This window comes from Bos indicus x Bos taurus, chromosome 1, assembly GCF_003369695.1.
Source record: "Bos indicus x Bos taurus breed Angus x Brahman F1 hybrid chromosome 1, Bos_hybrid_MaternalHap_v2.0, whole genome shotgun sequence".
In the NCBI taxonomy this organism is placed as follows: domain Eukaryota; kingdom Metazoa; phylum Chordata; class Mammalia; order Artiodactyla; family Bovidae; genus Bos; species Bos indicus x Bos taurus.
In genome coordinates this window covers 60,106,060-60,132,215 of record NC_040076.1, presented here as the reverse complement: position 1 = coordinate 60,132,215, position 26,156 = coordinate 60,106,060, and the positions used below count along the sequence as shown (strand labels likewise).

The window sequence follows — 26,156 nt, the reverse complement described above, 5'->3', positions numbered from 1 at the left end:
TTCCATTACTGAATGAGAACTCCTTAAGATCAGCAACCATAGCTAATTCATCTTTGTGACCCTAATGCTTGGTATGGTAGAAAGTTAATATAAATGAAAGGCAAAAAGGAAAGAACAAAAAGAGAGAGGAAAAGAGGGAGGGAAGGAAGGAAGAAGGAGGCAGAAAAAGGAAGAAAAGAGGTAGGAAGACACTGAATTTCTATTCAGAGGGATGATAAATAGAACTCCTCTCGTTCCTAGATCATTATTGATGACCCCAATTAGAAAGGTAAAGAGACCGTGACAACAAAATGCAGCCAAATTCAACATACAGAAAATGTAGCATAAACTAGAGTAATACATCCTACATCCCACAATCAAGTACCCTGTGGAGGTTACTCAGTCAACATCTCAATTTCTAGCTTCCTGGATGTGTTCCCTTAGTAGTATGACATCACTTAGAATAGTCAGAGAAGAAATGTTGGCGTCTTTTGTCAGGGAAAGTCAGCAGATTACCATGGAGAAGACGAGACACAGAAGACAATTCTTTTCCCTGAAGTCACCGAGCACAGTGATTCTATCCATCGAAGAGACACCAGAGACACTGTCATTAAAAGAGGCTTGAAGGTGCTCTCCTTATGGCTGAAGGGGGACAGTGCCATAAAGATAACATAAACACTCCTTCTGCTATAAAGGAATCATCATCAGAAATGCACAGAAAATTTTTTGCCTTAGATATACAGAGGATGTGCAGGCAGAGTGGCAAAGCAGAGATAGGAAGATATGGTTGGAGGATTAAAAAAACTCCAAAAGTCCTACTGCAACAGATCCATCTGTTATAAACTCACTAATACAAAGGTAGGAAAATAAACCAAACATTTATAATTTAGAAAGAATTTCCATTTGTACTAAAGTAGTGATCAAACTCGGAGAAGGCAATGGCACCCCACTCCAGTACTCTTGCCTGGAAAATCCCATGGATGGAGGAGCCTGGTAGGCTGTAGTCCATGGGGTCGCTAAGAGTCGGACACGACTGAGGGACTTCCCTTTCACTTTTCATTTCATGCATTGGAGAAGGAAATTGCAACCCACTCCAGTGTTCTTGCCTGGAGAATCCCAGGGACGGGGGAGCCTGGTGGGCTTCCGTCAATGGGGTAGCACAGAGTCAGACACGACTGAAGTGACTTAGCAGCAGCAGTGATCAAACTCAGAGAAGGCAATGGCACCCCACTCCAGTACTCTTGCCTGGAAAATCCCATGGATGGAGGAGCCTGGTAGGCTGTAGTCCATGGGGTCGCTAAGAGTCGGACACGACTGAGGGACTTCCCTTTCACTTTTCATTTCATGCATTGGAGAAGGAAATTGCAACCCACTCCAGTGTTCTTGCCTGGAGAATCCCAGGGACGGGGGAGCCTGGTGGGCTGCCATCTATGGGGTCGCACAAAGTCGGACACGACTGAAATGACTTAGCAGCAGAAGTGATCAAACTGATCCAAAATTTTGACCCTTTCACTGACAGCAATTTTTATCTTGACTCTCTCTTGTGTGGCTTGTTCTGCCCCCAACCCCACTCAACCTTCTCAGATTGCTCTCTCCACCCCTTCAGGCAGTCACAGAATCCTAAAGCAACCCAGGGTAGCCATCTATTCCCAGACAGTAGAGATCAATTAGGAATATTGTTCTTTTATCCTGGATTAGAATGAAATCCAATAAGACACAGAGGAGACTTGGTGCAGGGCCCATGGGAATCTGGGCTTGATGTGCTGTGATGGATATCCTTGTCACCTCTAGTTTCTACAACTCCATGAGACTTGCTATATCGGGTAATCTGTGCTTGTCACCTATAGCAGGCAAGGCTAATAGATACATCAGTCCAGGAAGAAACTACAGGCAGCATTTGAAGATCTAACCAAGATGACAATACCTACCTAAGCTCAGAAACAATGTAAAATAAAGTGCCGTTGGTGACTAGCTTCAAATTGAACTTCATCTATACTTATCAATTACCTTTCAGTGTACATATGAAACTCAGACTAACTGAAACATATTTCAAGCAGAAATTGTAAAATTTAGGACAGTACATGATCTCTACTTGCTTTCACTGACCAGATTCATTTTTAACAAAATAAGTGAATGGCATAAGAAAGGCAGTAGGAAGACTATATGAATGTGTAAACAAATGATTAAGAATTGAATTGTCCAGTTAGGAATTGATGCTGTCCAGTTTTCATTCATCACGTGACATGTACTGACCATGTAACTACTTAAAATATTTTATTAATTCATTGGAATTATTCTAACTTGAAAAATAATAAAACCGAACTTCCTTTAAAATATATTATTTTTAGACTTTTCATTGATTCAAGCAATTCTTTCTATTAATCCAGATCATGAGCATTTACCTCATCACATTATATGCTTTTGTCTTTACTTACAACTTCAGAAAACCCAGTTTAAAAATATGATCTGAGCAGTGTCAAATATTTTCTATATTTAAATCATAATCAATTTCTAAGATATATGAAAATTACCTAATAGATAGTCTATCATATGCAATGTGACTTCCAGCCATCATGCCTAAGGCTAGAACTTACACCTAAAGAAGAATAGTTAACAAGGTTTGTCTTGCTGAGTAAATTAAAACCAAAACCATCATTATCACATGCCTTACCTTTTCCAGGGAAATATTCCCATCTTCTTAACCTCAAGGTGTGGCCCCTGGGGCAGGTATATAGTTAGAATAAAGATTTAAAATGAGTCACTGGTAGAAAGAGATGTGCACTTTATCTGAAGTTAGAGAATGCTAATAACAATAATGATTAATACACTCTGGCTTCTTACAGAATTTAGGGAGTAAGATGAAAGACATAGACCTGAAAATATCTAGAATAATCTTGTGCCATCCTGCAGTATCTAATGTGGAGAAGTGGATATCATGGCAAATGTCCAGTAATTACTTTCTCAATCTAATGGTCAGATGGCAAGACATTTCCCAGAGCATCCTCGTGGACTAGGTCCTTTCCCAAGGATACAATGTGGTCCAGTCCAAATCTGAGTTCTTAGACACAACATGCATTAAATCACTAAATCTTAAAAGAGTAAACCCAACTTTTTCAACAGGCACAGAAGTAAGTTTATCTTTAAGATTTGGGGCTGAAAGATATTTATGTGTCATACCATGCCAGAGAAAGACTTTGGAAACTGTTGACCTCCTTCACTGCTGTGGATGTGCTGGGGTGAGGAGCAGGTCATGTTGGGGGTGAAGTTCCCTTAAATTTATCTTGCACTGAGAAAGCCCTATTCCAATACTTCACAGGCTCTTTGGGCAATTATAGTGAAAAAACTCCAAGTTAGCTCTCCAAACCAAAGAGAACCTAGTACCTTTTAATAAGCAGAGTCAACCCTCAACCATGTATGCATATGGTAGAAGGTAGTATCTTCAATAATAAAATGATAATTTCTGTTTGACTTCACAACATGTTCTATATTTGGGAGTTTTCTTTTGTTTTTGGCAAGATCAACAGACTTATTTTCCTAATTAGTTTGACCCCAATTAATGTTACGATTAACATTCTCTGAGCGTACATACACATATGTACACTGTTCACCAATTGATGGTGGGGAGAATGCCCAGAAACATATTGTGGGACAGGGAAAGGTGGTCTGAGATTATGTTTTTGCTGCTGGCAATTCACAAACTACATCATCTGAATCAATAGGGAGTTGGCTGTATTTATACCAGGCACTTCCTAGAGCCAGATAATCACATTAGCTAATTCCCATCCATAAAATATGTGTAGTCTCCGTAATAATTTATTAAACGAAGTCTATCCTACACACAGAATGTTGCTGTGTTGTTTTTTTTTTTTCCCCCATCCAGGATTACCTAGCTTTACTTTTTATGCCAATTCAAGTAACAAGGCAATTGCCAGACTGTCTAGTACTGGCTGCTACACAGACCTGCCTGAGTTCTCGCTCAGGATTGGAGATACTTGGGAATGTAAGTGGCCAGAGTTAACTCCTGTCACTTTGGGGAAGTCAGCGCAGCTTCCCTTGATTTCCTGAAAATACCTTCTAGAATTTTCCCCTCTCTTGATGGCACAGGTGGCCTGGCTTTCCGGATAGGCCGCCTGCCCCCCGCCCCCCGCCCCGCCCCATCTTGGCGTCTGACCCTGGAGGTCGCTCACCTATCTTCTCCTCGGCTTGGCTGCTCTCCGCAGTCTCCGTTGGAGGCTGGGCTGTTGCCATGGCAGCAGCATCCTCTGCAGCAGGGGCGGTGGCGGCAGCAGCAGTGACAGCAGCAGGCACGTCGGCTTGTTTAGACTCCTCCTTGGCCGGCGCATCTTCGGCCTTGGAGGACGGCGAGTTGTCAGTGGAAGCTTTAGTGGCACTTTCTGTCTCAGCAGAGCCGGCCTTCTCCTCCGAGGGGGCAGGAGCCTGGGGGGCTGCCTGCTCTGTGGCAGCATCGGGGGCGCCCTCCCCCTTCTTCTCCTCGGAAGGAGTTTCGCCGGCTTTGCCGGTCTTCTCCTCCGGCTTGGGGCCGGCGCCTGGGGCCGCTTCCGCCGGAGTGGAGCCTTCTCCCTCCTTCTTCTCCGTGCCTTCCGCGACGGCGGCTTCATCCTTTTCATTTGCCTCCGCCTCGGCGGCTGGGGCATCACCCTTCTTCTCTCCTTTGAGCTTTTTCCTCGTTATGTGTCCACGGAAGCTAGCCTGAATTTTGGTCGCGGCCTTATGAGCTTTATCTTCTGGTTTGATGCCATCTTGTTCAATCTTTTGGTCCTCATCATTTTTTTCAACCTTTGTAGAGAAAAGTGGGGGAGAAAAGGAGAGATGGAACAATGTTCTTTTCCTTCAAATCACAGCATTCAACACATATTTATTGAATGACTTATTTTGTGCTAGGCACCATACTTGGAGTTAAGCAATCAGCAGTACTCTGGAAATTCAAACCAAGCCTCCTTTCTTTCCCTGGTAAAGAACTTAGGAGAGAATACATTATTTTACAGAAAAATTAATGTCCTTTTGGCCTTCCAGAATCACTGGCATATCTGTTGTTCTTTTCCCAACTCAGTGCCTCTCCTTGGCCAAACTTAAATCAGCCTTTTTGTAGATGTACTTTGGAAATTCAAGTCACACCCACTCTAGGTTTTCATCAAAGAGCTCTGAAAGATGTTGGTTTTTCAGGTTTTTGTGAGAGACTCTGTGAAAAACTTTATGATTTAAAAAAAGTATTGTGGAAGTTTATTTGTTTCCTCAAGATTTCAAGCTTGGTCAGGAAACCAGTAGGTTTGGGGCAAAGAGTATGTTAAGGGTTTAAACAGGAAATTCCATGAGGGTCTTGTACAAAATACAGAAGAGTTCCAGCACTCTGTGAGGTTTGTTCAGGATTTGAGAATTCAAAATGCTAGTTACAAAATAACATCCAATTCCCTCTGTGTGTGGTCCAGCATCAGTAATGAACAAACCAGGCCTTCAAGGTTTGAATTCAGAAAATGGTCATTAATCTTGAGTTCTTTTTAAACAGAAAGAGTAGAAAACACAGCTTCCACTTTTGAAACAGTGGCACATATTCACTAGATCACAATTTCTTATTCTCAAAGCAATTTAAACTTAAAATTAGTTTTATATGGTCATCAGTAGAACCATCCTAGTACTGAAGGCAAGAGACTAGAATGTGAACTTTTTACCACTTGATCAGGTTACAGAATAACATAGGCTGCAAATAACTTTTTTCCACATGCAAATTGAATCAGAGGAGAGGAATAAAAGGTTTAGTCATGAAAAGAAACACCTAGGCAAGTGAGCGCTCAGAATTCACTATAGTGTCATTGCCTACCATGCTGTCCCGGGGTGGTTACTTATCGTTCCCACATAACCATTATATTAGTTTCAGGTGTACAACATAATGATTCAATATTTGTATATATTGCAAAATAATCACCATAATAAGTTGAGTTAACTTTTGTGAATACTCTCTCAGGCAATGGGGAAATACAGCAGTGAACAATGCAGCAAAAGACCATTAATTAAAGAATGCTTATCATGTACCAAGTCCTCTGCTTGGCCCCAATCTCGACCTTGGCCTGACCTTGGCCTTTGCTCCAGTTTAGGATGCAAATCACAACAGGCCAACATAAGGCATGTTTTCCACCTGTCATACCAGTTCTGTCCCAGTGACCCAGATCCTGTTCATCATGATGTAGACCTGACATTCTCCAGACAAGCATATGGGCCTGTATTGCTTAGGTCCATCAACATGCTCATGGGTATACAAAGCTAGTTTTGAAAATAAACTGCCTCTGAGAGTAAAAGCAGGATGGATAAATTTCCAGTAAAACTCAAGGCAAGTTATTCTTTTTCTCCAACATGTATTCACACAGAGAATGAAGGAGTGCACGACAACTCTTTGGAGGAGCCCCTCTGCCTCCTCCTACCAGTGCCGTGCTGCCACACTGCTTGGTGCTCTGATGCACCACCACCTTCCCGCTCTCCTGCTGCTCTTGAGGACTCCTACTGGGACACACGCAGCACAATCTGGGGCACGGGAGCAGCTGTCCCTGCCAGGAGCCCTCTGCTCAGAGATGGAAGCATAACCCTGTTAAATTAACAGTTGTGAATGGAGCATGCAGCCAAGATGTTGTTAATTTATTTTACTCTATCTTGAATTTTCTGAATGAGGCACCGTCTTATGTGATAGGACATCTGCACTTGGGCCTTGATGCCAAATGGTTCTTTAATACAAGTACTGGTACTTGTGAGAGTAAACAAGCCAAATATTTGAGTAGGCAAGTGCATAAAAGACCGTTTGGTGACTCAAGAAAACTGCATCACCCTTTACTCTTTTAAGAACACAAAAGAAAAGGGATAAACTCTTAAAACTTTGGAAAATATAAAAAGGAGGAAGTTAAGTCTGAATGATAAAAAGAGATACTTTACAAGGAAGCTGAGTGTCTGAATGATATAAAGAAGGTTACTTTATAAGGATAAAGGAAGAGCCCCTCTAAGTTCTTTTCACCTCCATCCCCAATCTGTTTTTCTCTCTCTATCTCAATTTATCAAATCATCTGTCACTTTAACTTTCCAAATGATGAGGACTTAAGCTTCTGTGCACAGCCTCTGTGTTGAAATGGCTATTTAGAAAGGTTCAAACTAGACGTGGGTGCGAAGATTGTGGGATCAGGCTCACCTGAACAATCCAGGAGTGGAAGGGGCACAAGATAGGAAGGGGTGGGCAGGAAGGGAGAGAATGTGAAAAAAAAAAACATGGTTAGCAGAGAAGTGAGACAACCCTACAAGAGCTGGGAACCCAGGAGGTAAATACACCCAAAGAAGTGCCCAAAGTACCCCCACAGACATGCAGCTTCTCCAGGAGGCACTTCTGGGCCCCTTAATATCATCAGAGATTTAGGGGAGTTGGATTTTAGGAATTAAGTGGGAATAGACAACTAATACAAATTGTACAGATCGAGGGAAAGAGACAGATATGAGGGAACCGAAAGGGAAAGGAAAGACGGGGGAAGGAAGAAGAGGAGGGGAGTGGGGAGGAAGGAGGGGAAGGAGAACCAGCCTAAGATGAGGTCAGCTTAAATGACTGTACAGAGGCATACAGAAATAAAAATATTTTAAGTACAAACCAGGTCTTAAGCCAGAAAATGCCAAAGTGTACATAATTTCTTTGGTGCTTGTAATTAATTCCATAAATATGACAAACTCCAGGTTATTTTCTGGTAAATTTCCTTTCGCAGTCCTAGAGGTAATAGCAGTGGTAGTATATTTTGCTGAGAGGGGAGACAAGGAGGGAAGGTTTCCCAAGACTGGCTGTGGGGGAAGCCACAGAGCATCAGACCACATAGAACTTTGCCCAGCTGGAAATAGAAGAGCTTGCCCCAAACAAGGAACATGTGAGCCCAGGAAACCAGAGATCACTCAGTACATTTAGCACAACCCTTTCAGCTTCTAATGGGGAAAGCTGTGCCCTGAAAATTTGCTTCAGTTTATAGCATGAGTGAATCAGTCAGTGGTCTCGTTTGTATTTGAACTCAGGTCCTCTCCTTTCCTACCCAACTCCAAGTCCAGTTTTATTGCATCAGTGACTTTGAATAACTTAGTCTTTCTCATAGCAGACCGTCTGTAAAGTGTCATGTCAACATCCTGGTTCATCTATTCATTTAACATCACTGAGTGCCTATGCTGGGCACCACAGACATACTAGTGAGCAGACAGAAACTGTGTCTTTCCACACAGGACTCTCTTTAAAATACACTTAAAAAAAATAACCTCATAGTATTTAGCAATCAGTAATTTCTCAGGAATTCAAGGAGACATCTGAACTTTAACCCATCTATAAAGTAAGGATGGTAGGGTGTGTATGCTCAGTCATGTCCAATTCTTTGCAGCTCTATGGACTGTAGCCCGCTAGGCTCCTCTGTCTATTGAATTTTCCATGCAAGAATACTGGAGCAAGTTGCCATGCCCTCCTCCAGGGGATCTTCCCAACCCAGGGATCAAATGTCTTGCCTCTCCTGCATTGGCAGGAGGGTTCTTTACCACCAGCACCACCACTGGGAAGCCTATATAGTAAGGCCAATAGTCTAAATATGTCAGTTACAGATGGAGGAGGTCAGTAAAAAGGAGAGCCTGGTATTTAATGGCTAAAAAAAGTCAGTTTATAGTTTCATTAAAATATTTATTTCTTAAACACAGCTTGGCCACAAATAAGCTTGTGCTGAGCTCTGATGAAATCCTCTCATTTTTACATGGAGATGTTGCTATCCATGAATTAATGAATGGGGACCTGCCAATGCAGTTCCTTACATGTAGGAAAAGGGTCATGATGAGTCACCATAATTTTTTCAGAAATCTTCATTGTTATAGCTGAGAATTTTTACTGAAAAGTTCTTCGGGAGCACTGTAAGTTGTGAGATGTTAAAGGAAACGAAAGTATGGAAAATGTTTACTTCTCAACTAAGGGTAAAATCTTGGATGAATATTGGTTTGAAGGAGATGAAAGGAACCATTTCACTAACTTGCTGTTTTTGTTGTTGTTGGTTTAGTTGCTAAGTCATGTCTGACTCTTTTGTGACCCCCATGGACTATAGCCTGTCAGGCTCCTCTGTCCACGGGATTTCCCAGGCTCTTGCCTGGAGAGGGTCGCCATTTCCTTCTCCAGGGGATCTTCTTAATCCAGGGATCAAACCCAGTGGATTCTTTACCATTGAGCCACTAGGGAAGCCTACTAACTTTCTGGGATCTAGTCAAATTTTAAGGTCCATTGGGTGAAAGGGCAATACTTTTCATCACCATTTAAGAATCATAGATAAGAAAGCCAGATAAAAGAAACAGCTATTTCATACCCAGTAATAAGCTCTGGTTAATAATGTCCTTTTTCTCTGGAGGGAGAGGGATGGACAAATTAGGATTCAGTCTAAGATGGACAAACATTTGCATTTATTATGTTACAAAAGAGCTTTAGGCAAAAATCTATAAATGCCTAGTTTTCAGAACTAATATAACATCAGGCATTCAACTGGGACACTTCAATTCATTTAGCTTTTTGCAGTTATCACAGAATACTTCAGCCTTCCAAATACAGAAAAATGTGGCCCTGTATCTACTTCTGCTAGCTCTTAATACTACAGTGATAATACTTTACATTTTCTCTGAAACAGGATTGAATTTTAAATACTTTTAAAAAGTCATTGCTGTGCATCAGTTCTTATTTCCAAGAATATCTTTAGTAAACTAAAATATTTTCAATTTGATTGAGCAAAAGATATTTCCAAGAAGCCAGATTGAAGGGCCAGAGAGATCAGAACCAGAGTAAGATGTGGATGGATCTGTACAAATCTAATAAATATCTACTTATGGCTCACTCTATTTTTGTTAATAATGTATTGAGGGGAAATTCACATAAGAAAATTTCACTCTGTTTTTCTATTTAGTTGGCTTTGAGCATAGTTGATAGCATATACTTTAGGAGACATGTCCAAGTATTAAAGAAACCCCCAGTGGAGTTTCTGTACTTGCACTGAATCTAGTCAAAGATCAGAAATTCAGAGAATCACCCGTTATGGAGGAGCAAAAGGAGGATGGTCCAACCTTGTTCAGTGTTGTAGAGGAAATTCTTCAGGTTTTCAGGCAGTTCTAGGAAAGAAGGTGTCATTTAAAAGATGAATAGGCATAGCTTGGATATGGGGGTCTCTCAACACTCAATAAGGGTGTGAGGGGATGGGGAACAGGATGTAAATAGATGCAATGAAACTGTTGTGCTCCAGCCAACAATGGCCATCATGTTTTTGAACTCTGATCTTCAGTGCAATGAAGAATTCTTTTAGTTCCTAGACAGTTGGGGGCCCAGACATATGACAACTGGGCAATTCTCTGGGGGAACGTGAAACATCAAGATGGACTTTGCAGGCTTCCCTGGTGGCTCAGTGGTGAAGAATCTGCCTACCAGTGCAGGAGATGAGGGTTTTATTTGGGAAGATGCCACATGCCGTAGATCAGTTAAGCCTGTGTACCACAACTATTGAGCCTGAGCTTTAGAATCCAGGAGGTGCAAATACTGAGCCCACATGCCATGACTACTGCATACCCTAAAGCCTGTGCTGGGAAATAAGAGAAACTACCGCAGTGAGAAGTTTGTGCACTGCAACTAGACAGTAGCCTCCATTTGCCATAACTAGAGAAAAGCCAGAACAGTAACGAAGTCCCAGCACATTAAAAAATAAAAAAGTAAACAGAATAAAATTATTTTATAAAAGAGAGAGAGAAATACACTAAGAGTATATCTGCTCCCTTAAAAAAAAAAAAAAAAAAGAGCTACTTTGCAAATCCTGGCACAGTGGTAGTGAGGGAATTCTTTTTCCTCTTCAGATGAAGCATGCAGCATAGCACTGCAGTTCCAGAGTCATAACAAGTGGGCAAGAAATGCTTACTTATTGACTGACTATGTAAAAAACCAAATCATCCCACAATGGAAACTGGAATAACGATGTGAACTTTTCAAGTAATGGATACTGATGAAGATACGAGTCTTCACTCACTTTCATATATTATTTATTTAACATGTGCAGCCCAGCAACTTCCTAAAGAATATGAAGTGGCACATTCAACACAGTATAAAGCACTACTGGTGAAGAACTCAGTTTCCATTCAAAAGAGTTATCTTTTATTTTGTGTATGTATAACTCTATTTGTCCCACAAAGACAGATGGAAATGAAGCAAAGAGCATACTATAATTGGCACCTTCTGACAGATGAAAGTCAGCATACAAAAGGCTTTTTTTGTTCACAGCTGAATCTCCAGTTTCTTGAACGGTGTCTAGCATATAGTAGATGCTCAATTAATATTCGTTGGATGAATTTAAAATTTTAAACTCAATTACTGCCATTTCAGAAAGACAGTGATAAGCAAATTAATCTGGGATTAATTTTTTTGGTCAACTTTTAAAATGCTTCATTTCCCAGTGATGGACTTCAAGAGCATCTGGCTAAGACAAGTATATGTTTGCCCAACACCTAACTGAATAACTGACTTCTTGTAGTGAGTTGAACAAAGAATCCAATTATAGAAATGAAAGAGCAGGAATCAGACAAGTCACAAAACTATAGAAATGACATTGAAAATAGTTTTAAAAGCACTTAGAAAGGGAAACAAATATAGAAAAAAAACCATATTCATCTTACCCATGGGTTATCTGGAATCATATCAATCAAATTATTTTTCAAATATACATCTCACCTCTTTATAAGTTAAACAGGTGAAAATATTCAGGGAAGGTTGTTGGAGACTCTCGTCTTCCCTGTTTAGACTTAATCTGTATGATGAGCCCCATGGCCTAGGGTTATAGGTTAGAGATGACTGGTCCCTTAGATATTCAAGGAAGGAAGCCCCCTTTTTCAAATGGGCACTGGGAAGAGACCAGGGTTCAGATGAGGTATATACTTCTACTGGTCTATAAAATTAATGCTTCTGAATTATAGTCCTAGAGGAGACTCTTGAGAGTCCCCTGGACAGCAAAGAGATCAAACCTGTCAATCCTAAAGGAAATCAACCTTGAATACTCATTGGAAGGACTGATGCTGAAGCTCCAATACTTTGGCCACCTGATGCAAAGAGCCAACTCATTGGAAAAGACCTTGATGCTGAGAAAGATTAAGGGCAGGAAGAGAAGTGGATGACAGAGAATGAGACAGTTGGATGGCATCTCCAATTCAATGGACTTGAGACTGAGCAAACTCCAGGAGATAGTGAAGGATAGGGAAGCCTGGTGTGCTGCAGTCCATGGAGTTGCAAAGAGTTGGACATGACTTAGCAACTGAATAACAAATCTCTAAGGGCCCATGCTAGACAGAATAATTTGACTAAACTCTTTCAGAAAAAGAATACTCTTTGGGTATGGTGAAAGAGATATAAGTGAGCTAACTGAATCAAGGGTCAAGGTCAGTGATCCTCAAGCAAATGCTAGCTGAGAGTCAGCTCTGAAAGGAAGGGGCTCCATGCTTGAGCAGCAGCTGTAGACTCTGATGAGAGCTACTGATTGCTGTTCTCTACCTTGGCTTCCCAGGTGGCTCAATGGTAAAGAATTTGCCTGCCAATGTAAGAAACTTGGGTTCAATCCCTGGGTCAGAAGAATCCCCTGGAGAAGGAAATGGCAATGGCAACACACTCCTGTATTTTTTCCTGGGAAATCACATAGACAGAAGGAGCTTGGCAGATTACAGTTCATGGGGTCACAAAAGAGTCAGACATTACTTAGTGACTAAACAACAACAACAAAACAACCTCTACAAGTGATCACTACCTCTTAAGTGGCACAGTGGAAGGAAGGAGAGGTGGACAAGGTGAGGAGACACCAAACCCTGTTCTAGGAGAAGTTTCTATGCCTACAATGGCCACTGAGCTGGGAACACAATAGAGGGACTCCTTATCAGGCTGCTGAAGCGGCTGAACTCACACACCAGATGATGAGTGGGACTGTGAGGCTTCCTTTGCCAACAAGTGAAGAAAGAGGAGAGCAGAGGGCAGCCAATACATCTGGGAAAAGACAACAAGCCTGACTGGCAGACAGTCCCTTGTACCACCATTGCAGGTGAATTCCATCCAGTTGAGCATTCCCAAGAACAAACCACACCCCAAGCTGCTGGAGAAGGTTCCCAGAGCCAACCAGGAGGAAGAGAAGCCCCAGAACCCAGTGAACTTGACCAAAAGCTCTGCTTTCCTATCTGGTAAGACTCTGCAAAATGTCTCTGGTTCAGGAAATTAAAACACAATGAGATAAATATTTAATTAAATCACCATATTCTTCCTACTATACTGACTAGCGATGACTGATTTGTTCTTTTCTTAATTAAACTTCTTTCATTATGAAATGTAATTTACTACATTCTAAGTCAGTAGTACTGGATAAATTTTTTTCAGAGAACAAATGAGCAAGAGAGACACTCCTCATTCACTCTGCTATATGTCCTTCCCCAAATAATGTCACTGTTGGTCTACGTACCTGGTTTTTCCTTCTTTGTGCTTATATGAACCTGACATATATTTTTATCTCATTATTAACCGAATTGTCCCCTGGACTATAAAGCCTCTGGAAGCAGGGCTTTGTCAATTTTGTATAATCCTCAAAGCCTTGGTAGGTAAGACAGGGCCAGGGCTGGCACATGGTTGATACCTCCAAAATATTTATTTGTGGTTGTTGTTAAGTGACTCCATGCCATGCTTGTGTTAGTGATCAGCAAGCATGTAAATGGGCAGCACCCAGATAACTGGCTGGGTGTCATTGCTTCTCTCTGGAAAACTAATGCTTGGGGTTTTGTCAAACTACTCCCCAGCAGCCATAGCTCTCTCTCCTCTTACTTTATAGTGAGCATACCACATACATAGTTAGTATTTAAATTCAGTTCTCATCAAAATCCTGTGAGGAATACATCACTGTGTCTGCTTTATAATCAAGGTAAATTGGGAAACAGAAAGCTGTTATCCAGTGTCTAAAGACTGGGCTTTCCCTCAATCCCTGCCTTTGTTCAGTGCTTTAATAAAAAAAAAAACTGTCTTTAAAAAATTATTTTATTTATTCCTTTTTGGCTGTGCTGGGTCTTTCTTGCTGCACGGGCTTTTCTCTAGTTGCAGACAGCAGGGACTGCTCTCTAGTTTCAGTGAACGGGCTTCTCACTGCAGTGGCTTCTCTGGTTGCGGAGCGCCTCCTCTAGGCTCATTAGTTATGGTGCACGGGCTTAGTTGCTCCATGACATGTGGGATCTTCCTAGACCAGGAATCAAATCTGTGTCTTCTGCATTGGCAGGTGGATTCTTTACCAATGAGCTACCAAGGAAGCCCTACTTAATGCTTTTTAAAATAGACTGTAGGAAGCCAATATTCCCTGGTGGTAAGAGCATAGGCTATACAGTTAGATATACATAGGTTCAAATGTTGTCTCTGACACTTAATTACCAGCTCCTCATCTTGAGCAAGTTAACCTCAGTTTCCTTACCTGTGAAAGTGAAAGTCACTCAGTCATGTCCGAGTCTTTGCGACCTCATGGACTGTGCAGTCCATGGAATTCTCCAGGCCAGAATACTGGATGGGGTGGGTAGTCGTTCCTTTCTCTAGGGGTTCTTCCCAACCCAGGGATCAAACCCAGGTGTCTCGCATTGCAGTGGATTCTTTACAGCTGAGCCACCAGGTAAGATGGAGGAATAACAGGGTTATCTCACTGGGTTGCTGTGAGCATTATATGAGTTAATATATATAAAGTACTTGGCACAGTCCCTGTCATATTGTACATTCTCAAAAAGGGACAGCTAATTTTCACATCATAGTCACTGTCATCATCACTCTCATCTCAATGTAATGTCTACATTACCATTAGACTGAGTCCATGACTGCTGGTATCCCCACCCAGGGAGGAGAGCGTCCAGATCTTTAACTCTATAGTACTATCTATGCTCACAGAGAGAAACAAAAATCATCTAAAGCATGCCATAAAACTCAATCTAGTTCTTTCCTATCCTTGGGAAGGGAGCAGATCTGTTTATGCTGTCAAGGGTAAATCACAATCCCTCTCTTCTAACACACACCAATCCTCTTTAACTTTACTTGTGTCTAAACCACCACACGATCCAGCATCTTTGTGATGGAAATTCACTTAAACTAGAAGTGTGTTCATTCTCAAAATGTACCTTTTACTTGGCACCCCTACCCCCATCCAACAACAACAGAAAAAGTCTAATATAGCTACTATTTCACATCTCTATCTCACTATCTGTCTATAGCTCTTCCACATCAGGAAAACAATTGCCCTGTAGGTTCTGAGAGCTCCTCTGTTTATTCATCCTTGGTGAGAGCTGTGAATGCAGCTGCCAGAAACTTTGTGGGAGGTTAGCTTAGGAGCATGTGGTCCTAAGGAGAGGGAGATCAAGATTTGGGGCTTCCAACTCTATCCAGTGCGTGCCCGTTGGATGTCAGTGAAGCTCCTCCAAGTGTCAGTGTACCTAGCACACATCTAACACGTGTCATTAGGGTGCACGTCATTATGAAACATAGTTGACAAAAGATGGAAACGAACCTGAGATGCTATTTGCTTAACAAAAAATGACTGTAAATTGAATTTACATATTTCAGGTTATGAGGTACTTTTCACCTCATAAAACTGTTCCTTGAGGAATTACAATGAATTGGGCTGAGCAAGTATGCTTTCCCCTTCATAAACCGAAGCAACTGAAACACAGATTGGTGGAAAGCCCAGCGAATAGTAGAATAGATCTTAAACGCAGGTTTTCAGTCTCCTTGAATTTTAAGCAACCTAACAGAATTCAATCTAAGAATTCAATACAAAATACTCCGAAAAAGAAGAGCCACTGAATAGTAGCAATGCTACTATTGCTACAGTAGCAATGCTAATATCAGCACTAAGACTACTTGAAGTACTTTATAATGAACAGAACTGGTCTACATTTCAGGTCTTATAACAGATGGCTCCAGAATCTCTGTATAGGAGGGATTAGGAGCAGGAACACGTTTGAAAGGGGGAAGTGGGTGATTTTTCCTGACACTGCACTTGCACAGCAAGCATACTGCTTTGTACAGTACGCTTATTTCTATGAGGTGACTAGTGGGATGATTTTGCAGGCACATTGCTCTCTGTCAACAGTAATTTGCACATGCCTTAATGGTCTATATCAATCACCAGGTATGTGATTGCCCATTTAGAACAGCACGTGAGAAATCCAAAGAAAAACAAAAAAGAACAACATGCTTTCTTTGTGATTCTAGAAGATATGTTGTATTCTTTCATGTGTGGAAAAAACAATATTTTTGGTGAGGAGGGGTGGGGATGTCAGTTCAATGGCATACAGTTTCAAGACAAATAGACTTATTTCCATTTTAACTGAAATTCTGTCCCCAAGCTGTTGGATAGTGTAAGGGCAAACATACAAGACTCTAGAAAAATCTATAAATCATAACTGAATCTAAATTTGCTAGTGTTGTTATTCTTGTCACTGTTCTCTTGCCCCTCCCTTTGTTTTTAGGCATCAAATTCTCTTTAGGTCACCACGCACTGAATTCATTGATTAAATATTTCCTGGCATGGTTTTTGGCTCAAACAATTCATGTTCAAATCCTGGTTCAGCCATGGTTTAAATATATGACCTGCAATAAATGACTTAATTTCTTCAGAATTTAGCTTCTACATCCACCATATAGATACTAACATTTACTGTGCAGACTTTCTTGAGGATGAAAGAAAACAGTATTTGTAAAATGTCTGGTATTTAAAAACTCAATAAATAATTGTCTGGAAGAAGACAATACAAGTGAAGTGAAAGTTGCTACTTTCTAGAGACTAAGTATTAGGTGCATTGTTTGATAAATATTTTATAGTTTTCTGTCTCTGATAGATTATGGAGGAATTTTTTAGGGCTATGCATATTTCATAAAAATAACAAATGCTTCTCTCAAAAAGCCTCTTTAAAGGTACTATAAAATACCCTCTGAGGGTACTTTATTCTAATAATAAATTGAAGAATTATATAGTACCATGTGCCAACTACTCTTCTAGGCACTTTATTATATGTTATAAATATAAAAATAGATTTATTAAATTTAATTTTATTTTATAGGTGAAGGGGCTTAGGCACATGGACATTAAATAACTTGCTCAAAATCACACAGCTAGTAAGTAACAGGGTTTGAACTCAAAACTTTGCACAGTTGCACAGGAGGTAAATGACCCCAGGAAAATAGGGCTGGTGCACTCACGGCCTGCGCTGTCTCCAGCCTCCCAGGCAAGGTGAAAAGCGGAGTGCATGGTGGGAGAACCCAGAGCATGACTTGGTCATGGCCAGTGCCTGCCAAGGCTGAGCCAGTTACCAGTGTTGAAAAGAACAGGCTTCAGAGCTGTCACCCCAATTTCATAGTTCTCGTAAAATCGATTTACAACAGAAAAGTACAAATACATTTTTAAAGCAGGGGCTGTGGTATCGTGACCTCATCACCCTGGTGATGCTGTGACTCATTTTCCTTGTGAAGATTTTGACAGGGAAGGTTCACACTTGCGATGTTGAGAACAGCTCAGAGACCAGATTTCCTATTAATTCTGAAAGCAAGAGAGAAAAAACACCGGAATAGAGGAAGTAATCTTGGGGGAAGTGTGAGGGGAGGGCCTCAGGTCAGGAATCAGGTCTATTTAATTACAGGAGAAAAGCAGATGAATAAACTGGAGTCACTCTTATACTTACCAGAGGAAAGGGGCTGAGCAGGTGGGAAAGATTTATTCAAAAGTCTGAGGATTAAATCCAGAGTTCCTGAATTAAACATTGCCTTTTTCTTGAACCAACTATTCCTGTTACTTGACTCACAATTGTACTGAGGCAGATAGAGAAATCTATCTAGAACTATTCCATCGACGTCATACTTGTAGCTCTGATTATATTCTCAAAAAAATATCACACTATTTATGCCACACAACTTCCTGGAAGATGAGTTTAGTGACAATGCTCATCATGGCACAAAGAATCAGCTTTGTGGTTCTACAAGAAGAAAACACTGCACCCTTTGAAGCCATCAAAGAGAAAATTCCCGCTTTCGTTTTTGAAACTAGTTTAAAGCTCAACATTCAGAAAACGAAGATCATGGCATCCGGTCCCACCACTTCATGGGAAATAGATGGGGAAACAGTGGAAACAGTGCCAGACTTTATTTTTTTGGGCTCCAAAATCACTGCAGATGGTGACTGCAGCCATGAAATTAAAAGATACTTACTCCTTGGAAGGAAAGTTATGACCAACTTAGATAGCATATTCAAAGCAGAGACATTACTTTGCCAACAAGGTCCGTCTAGTCAAGGCTATGGTTTTTCCTGTAGTCATGTATGGATGTGAGAGTTGGACTGTGAAGAAGGCTGAGCGTCGAAGAATTGATGCTTTTGAACTGTGGTGTTGGAGAAGACTCTTGAGGGTCCCTTGGACTGCAAGGAGATCCAACCAGTCTGAAGACCAGCCTTGGGATTTCTTTTGAAGGAATGATGCTAAAGCTGAAACTCCAGTACTTTGGCCACCTCATGCGAAGAGTTGACTCATTGGAAAAGACTCTGATGCTGGGAGGGATTGGGGGCAGGAGGAAAAGGGGACGACAGAGGATGCCAATGGCTGAATGGCATCACTGACTTGATGGATGTGAGTCTGAGTGAACTCCGGGAGATGGTGACGGACAGGGAGGCCTGGCGTGCTGCGATTCATGGGGTCGCAAAGAGTCGGACATGACTGAGTGACTGGACTGGACTGAAGCAAATTCTCCAACTTCTAGATTAAACTAGATGAACCTACCTTCCAAAGAGGTATGATAACCTGATCTTTGAGCTGTAAAAATTAGGCTGGATAACTGAGTAAAATAAATTAAGCAGGTGGCTTTCCTGGTGGCTCAGAGGGAAAAGAATCTGCCTGCAATGCAGGAGATCAGGGTTTGATCCCTGGGTCAGAAAGATCCCCTGGAGAAAGGCATGGCAACCCACTCCAGGATTCTTGCATGGAGAATTCCATGGACAGAGGAACCTGGTGGGCTGCAGCCATGAACTCACAAAGAGTCAGACACACAAAGAGTCAGACACACAAAGAGTCGGACACAACTTAACAACTAACACTTCTATTACTACTAAGGAGGTATTAAGTCTGATTCTGAGGTCTTGAAGTAATGAAAATTACTTTCTCTTCTTGATGCGGAGACAACTATGAGATGTTGCATAACCTTCCATTGTATCACACAGAACGTGTCACACAGAACGTCAGGTTCACATCCAGCACTATGAAACTCTAAAAAATGGGGAGTTTTAAAGACATGTCCTAACGTGGGGAAGGCTTGGAGACTGTCCTGAACTCCAGAGTTCCGGGAAGATAGGATGATGCAACCACTCTTCCCACAATTCTGATTTACTCATCAGAAATCAATGATACTCCATGTCAGCTCAGGACTGGACACAAAACTACAAATAAAAGATTCCACAGTTATCAAGACAGTATGGTACTGGCACAAAGACAGAAATACAGATCAATGGAACAAAATAGAAAGCCCAGAGATAAATCCACGCACGTATGGACACCTTATCTTTGACAAAGGAGGCAAGAATATACAATGGATTAAAGACAATCTCTTTAACAAGTGGTGCTGGGAAATCTGGTCAACCACTTGTAAAAGAATGAAACTAGAACACTTTCTAACACCATACACAAAAATAAACTCAAAATGGATTAAAGATCTAAACGTAAGACAAGAAACTATAAAACTCCTAGAGGAGAACATAGGCAAAACACTCTCTGACATACATCACAGCAGGATCCTCTATGACCCACCTCCCAGAATATTGGAAATAAAAGCAAAAATAAACAAATGGGACTTAATTAACCTTAAAAGCTTCTGCACATCAAAGGAAACTATTAGCAAGGTGAAAAGACAGCCTTCAGAATGGGAGAAAATAATAGCAAATGAAGCAACTGACAAACAACTAATCTCAAAAATATACAAGCAACTCCTACAGCTCAACTCCAGAAAAATAAATGACCCAATCAAAAAATGGGCCAAAGAACTAAATAGACATTTCTCCAAAGAAGACATACAGATGGCTAACAAACACATGAAAAGATGCTCAACATCACTCATTATCAGAGAAATGCAAATCAAAACCACTATAAGGTACCATTTCACACCAGTCAGAATGGCTGCGATCCAAAAGTCTACAAATAATAAATGCTGGAGAGGGTGTGGAGAAAAGGGAACCCTCTTACACTGTTGGTGGGAATGCAAACTAGTACAGCCACTATGGAGAACAGTGTGGAGATTCCTTAAAAAACTGGAAATAGAACTGCCTTATGATCCAGCAATCCCACTGCTGGGCATACACACTGAGGAAACCAGAAGGGAAAGAGACACGTGTACCCCAATGTTCATCACAGCACTGTTTATAATAACCAGGACATGGAAGCAACCTAGACGTCCATCAGCAGATGAATGGATAAGAAAGCAGTAGTACATATACACAATGGAGTATTACTCAGCCATTAAAAAGAATACATTTGAATCAGTTCTAATGAGGTGGATGAAACTGGAGCCTATTATACAGAGTGAAGTAAGCCAGAAGGAAAAACACCAATACAGTATACTAACGCATATATATGGAATTTAGAAAGATGGTAACAATAACCCAGTGTACGAGACAGCAAAAGAGACACTGATGTATAGAACAGTCTTATGGACTCTGTGGGAGAGGGAGAGGGTGGGAAGATTTGGGAGAATGACATTGAAACATGTAAAATATCATATAAGAAATGAGTTGCCAGTCCAGGATCGATGCACGATACTGGATGCTTGGGGCTAGTGCACTGGGATGACCCAGAGGGATGGTATGGGGAGGGAGGAGGGAGGAGGGTTCAGGATGGGGAACACATGTATACCTGTGGAGGATTCATTTTGATATTTGGCAAAACTAATACAATTATGTAAAGTTTAAAAAAAAAAAAGATTCCCAGGGCAATTCATTAGCTATCTCTCCATATGGTTGGGGCAACTCTGTGGCTCTAGGTTAGAATAATCCCCTAGTTTCTCCAAAAGCCAAAGGCATAGTAAAAGCAAACCCTGGTACTCGCCTGGTACCTCCATAGCCTCCCCGGCTGTGCACCCCAGAAATACACAACAGAAAGTTTAAATTACCGTGGAGAACTGAGGTAATAATGGCATAGTTTTTGGCAGTAGCAGAGTGGGTATACAGGAAAGACCTAGACAAAAATTCTCTTTTTATCAATGTCTGAAATTCCACCTTCAAGCATTATTCCCTAATTTTAAGGTTTAAAACAGACACTAAAAACGAACACTGTAGAAGATCTCTTAATTGGTCTGTTTTCCACACTGTGCTACATATTTTGTGAGATTAAGCTAAAATAGAGTTATGGTTTCATCATTACATGCCCCCCCCACACACAATTCTTTAAATATTCCCATAACTTAGCAAGCCAAGAAGATATGTATTGCTTTAGCATTTGAGGAATTCATGGAATGGACCCAGTCTTCCCTGCCTGATTCTCTCACAAGCACACCCTTTACTGTAGCCAAGTAGGTCCACATGCAGCTCACTGAACATGCTCCTCACCCCCATAATTCTATGAGCTTACTAACAATGTGGCTTTCTACAGACATCTACCTTGTGTGTCTTTTGAAACTCCAAACACCTGTCAAGATTCAGTCCAATCCTCACCTTGACTGGAGAGTTTTCTTGCACCTTCCTAGATGGGCAGTTCAGAGGCCAGCAAAATTTTTCTGCAAAGGGCCAGGTAGTAAATATTTTTGGCTCTCTGGGACGTCAGGTTTCTGTCACAATCACTCAATTTTGTCACAATTCTGTCTTATAGCATGCAATAAGCTATAGCTGCTACCTAAATTAATGAGCATGACTGTGTTCCAATATAACTTTATTTATGAACAGTGAGATTTGGGCTTTACATTATTCTAAGGGATCATGAAATATCCCTTCCCAGGTGGTTCTAGTGGTAAAGAACCCTTCTGCCAATGCAGGAAACACAGGAGACCCGGGTTCAATCCCTGAGTTGGGAAGAAGATCGGCCTACAGTCTGTGAGGTTGCAAAGGGTTGGACAGATTGAAGCGACTTACCATGCACGTGAAATATCATTATTCTTGATTTTCTGTCAACCATTTAAAAATGTAGAAATCATTCTTAGCTTGAAGGTTTCTTTGCTCATCTCTGGGGCAGGGTTTACCTTTATGTTAAACTCCACGGGCTTCTCACTGAAAATCGCTCCTTACTACCAAGTTCTGTGACTTCACTCACAATTGGGCCCTCATCAAACATCTGCCTCTGCATATCTATGTATTTATCTATCATGTTTTCATTGTAGTAGTCGATGTACTTATTCTTCAAACTCTCCGTTACTATGTATACTCTCTGAGGACAGGAATATTATCTTAATAATAGAGGCTACTCCATTGAGGCTACTCAATAGATATTGTGATTTATGGTAAAAAAAAAAAACATACTGATCTTCATCCCCATTTTGGACGCAGAGCTCGGAAAACCTTTGGAATTTCCTGTGATGAGAGCAATAAAGGTGTCTTTTGTTATATTAATGAAGTGACTGCTTGAGGGTCTGGGGGAGACTGGTTGCCGGCAAAACCGGCTACATGATTAGAGGGCTGGGGCTTCCGTCCCACCCTCTGACCTGCTCAAAGGCTAGAAGGTCTGGAGGTTGAATCAGTCAACAAGGGCCGGTGGTTTCATCAATTATGTCTGTGTCATGAAGCTTCCATAAAAAACTCAAAACAAGGTTTGGTTCACCACGAACCTGTGGAGATTTAAGGAGAACGGTATGCTCAGTGTCCTTTCCCACACCTTGCCTTAGGCCCCTCTTCCATCTGGCTGTTCCTGAGTTATATAATCTGTTAAATAAACTGGTGAACTAGTGAGTAAAGGAGCTTCCTGAATCCTGGAAGCCATGTGTGTGTGTGTGTGCTCAGCTATGTCTGACTCTTTGCAACCCCATGGACTGTATATAGCCCACAAGGCTCCTCTGTTCATGGGACTTCCTAGGCAAGAATACTGAAGTGGGTTGCCTTTCCCTTCTCTAGGGGTTCTTCCTGACTCAGGATCGAACCTGGGTCTCCTCTGTCTCCTGCATTGGCAGTGGACTAGGATTCTTTACCACTGCACCCACCTGGGCTTCCCTGGTAGCTCACCTGGTAAAGAATCTGCCTGCAAAGAAGGACACTTGGGTTCAATTCCTGGGTTGGAATCAAACCCAGGCAGGGGCAGGCCTGTGAGCTCGAAGCACGCCAGTTGCACTCCCAGAACAGGGGAATTCCCCTGGAGAATGCATAGGCTACCCACTCCAGTATTCTTGGGCTTTCCTGGTGGCTCAGATGGTAAAGAATCTGCCCATAATGAGGGAGACCTGGGTTTGATCCCTGGGTTGGGAAGATCCCCTGGCAGAGGGCATGGCAATCCACTCCAGTATTCTTGCCTGGAGAATTCCCATGGACAGAGGAGCCTAATGGGCTACAGCCCATGGGGTTGCAAAAAGCCAGACATGACTGAACGACTAAGCACAGCAGAGCACCCACCTGGGAAGCTGCTGTAGCAAATTAATCAAATCCAAGGAGAGGGTCATGGGAACCTCGATTTATAGCCAGTCTGTAAGAGATACAGGTAATAATATGGACTTGCAATTGGATCCTGAGTCGAAGGGGGTTGTTGGAACCTCTAATTAAGTAGCCAATCAATCAGAAGCACAGGGAACAACCAGGGCTTGCAGCTGGTATCTGAAGTGGAAGGTGTCTTCCAGGACTGAGTGTTTACCAGTGGAATCTGCTGTCTCTGGGTAGATGGTGGTGGAATTGAATTGATTGTGGGATACATAGCTGGCACCTGGGGAATGGCTGTTTGCGTGGGACACCCCCTCCACTGCCACATTGGAATTGGGTTCAGGACCCTAATTTTAGAGGCTGACATTTATTGATCACTTTGCTAAGGCACTGAGCTAAAGGTTTTGCGTGGAAAATCTCATAACAAATGCATGAGGTAGGTATTATGATAATTTTAATGTATGAGATAAGTGATATTATTTTTTACAGAAATATACTTGGGGAGGTTCCATATTTAATAAGTGTAGTGCTCTGATTTGATTATTTAGGTAGGTAGACCAGAGCTCATCCTCTCTACCATTCTAACCCTGTTTCACATAGTAAGGCCTTAATAAAAGTCTGGTGAATGTGTGTTATAGTTTGGATTAAATTGTTTCTTTCCTGAGAATAGTTGATAATAAGGAAGATTGAAAAAACTGACAGAGCAACTTAAAGAGCCACAGCAGAGGACGTCAAAGGCAGGTAAGCTTCGTAGAAGGGAGACATGAGAAGTGGGCGCCACTGAAGCTGGACTGCTTTATTATTATATGTTTTTTTACCACACTGCAAGGCATGTAGGATCTTAATCCCCCTACCAGGGATCAAACCCAGTATGCCTTGCATTGGAAGTGCAAGGTCTTAACCACTGGACCGCTGGGGAAGTCCTAAGCTTGCCTACCTTCAAAGAGTCCTGCCCTGTCATTGCTCAGCTGTTTGCTCAGCTCAGAGGGTGCACAGAGGCACTCAGACCTGAATCTGGGTACAACTGCTAGAGAAATGCAAGGTAGAAGCAATCTGGGGAAATGCACAGAGAGACCTACTGAGCCCCAGGGTTAGGGTCAGGCCTGTGAGCTTGCAGCACGCCAGCTGCTCTCCCAGAAGGAGAGAAATGAGCTGCAGCTGGGAGGCCACTTGTGCGAGAGAAAAAAGACTGTTTTTTTAACCATCAGAATTGAGTCTGTTGCTTATGTGTAAGAGGTTTTGTGGAAGCAGCTTAGATGGTGCTAAGTCACTAGACAAAAGATCACACCCTCTAGCTCAAGTCCCTGTCTCTAGGGACTCTTTCTTACAGTCTCAGGTCTGGGTGAGGACAGAGCAGTGAAAGGCATCTTGATCAGCTGAGGGAGCATAGCGACCTGGTAACAGGAGAAACAAGGGTTCCTGAAATCCCCAGGGCTGTTCTGCCAGTGAGAAAGGAAAGGCAAGGAGGAAAGATGCTGGCTGCTGTTCTGCCGCTGAGTACATGGAGTGACCGTGTCCACGCTTCCAAGAGCTGGGTCCCCCCTCCCGCCGTCCTCCCCCCACGCAGATCTAGTCATCAGGATCTGCATTCTCACGAATCCTTTGCACATCACCGTGTGAAATGTCCTGGCCTATGGTGCTCAGACTAAACACACCTGTCCTGGAAGATCCACAGTTCCTTTTGAATATTTCTTCAAACGAAAAGTGCAATTTCAGAGATGCCTCTATTATGGAATTCAGAGAAATAAGAAGCAGCAGATAAATTAGCTAAAGCCATGAATTGGCAATCAGGAGACCAGTGTTGTAAATCTGACATGTCCCACTCCACTGTAACCCCATAGAAGTTTCTGTTTCTCTGGACCCCGGTTTCTGTGTCTGTACACTGAGGGGGTTGACTATGAGAGTCAAGACTCAAACAGTCAAAATACCAAAGTCCTAATTGTGATACCACTCAGGGCCTTGTGGAGCACCTGGGCACAGGGCCTTTCTGTGTCCTCCATTTCTTAGACTATAGGAAACAGTCTTCCTTCAGCTTCCATGACCTTCCCTGAGTTCCAGTGGGCAGATTCAAGCAGCTGTTAATTAGGGAAGGGAGGGGATGCAAGATCAGGGAGAAGACAGTCAAGTGCAGCCTTGTGGCAAGGTCCTGTTGCCACATCAAGGGACTGTTGTTGTTTACTTGCTAAGTCATGTCCAACTCTTCACAACCGCATGGACTGTAGCCTGCCAGGCTCCTCTGTCCATGGGATTTCCCAGGAAAGAATACTGGAGTGGGTTGCCATTTCCTTCTCGAGGGGATCTTCCCAACCCAAGGATAGAACCCAGGTCTCCTGCTTGACAGGGGCATTCTTTACCACTGAGCCACCTGAGAAGCCCCAACCAAGGGATAAACACAACAGGATCTTTGAGCTATTTTGCAGACAGTGACGCCCCCTCCAGGTGGAAGAAGTTAATGATTAAAGATGGTATGCTGCCCACAAGCATGTAGACCACAGACCAGCTGGACCTGAAGGCTGACGATATTGACTTCTACTT

General features: G+C 42.1%; 1 protein-coding gene across 2 annotated transcripts in view; it reads right to left on the bottom strand.

The window, feature by feature from the left end:
* The window catches only part of GAP43 (growth associated protein 43), a 101,626-nt gene that overhangs the window by 35,482 nt on the left and 39,988 nt on the right, over window positions 1–26,156 (bottom strand). The window contains exons 2-3 of one of the 2 annotated variants that reach the window (XM_027525498.1): window positions 4,167–4,776; window positions 2,669–2,697 (exon numbers count right to left, since the gene is read on the bottom strand). In XM_027525498.1, coding sequence (XP_027381299.1) covers window positions 2,684–2,697; window positions 4,167–4,776 — 624 coding nt within the window. In that variant the 3' untranslated portion in view covers window positions 2,669–2,683. Of the gene's footprint in view, window positions 1–2,668; window positions 2,698–4,166; window positions 4,777–26,156 lie in introns of those variants that run through there. The other variant, XM_027525494.1, reaches the window with a different exon arrangement.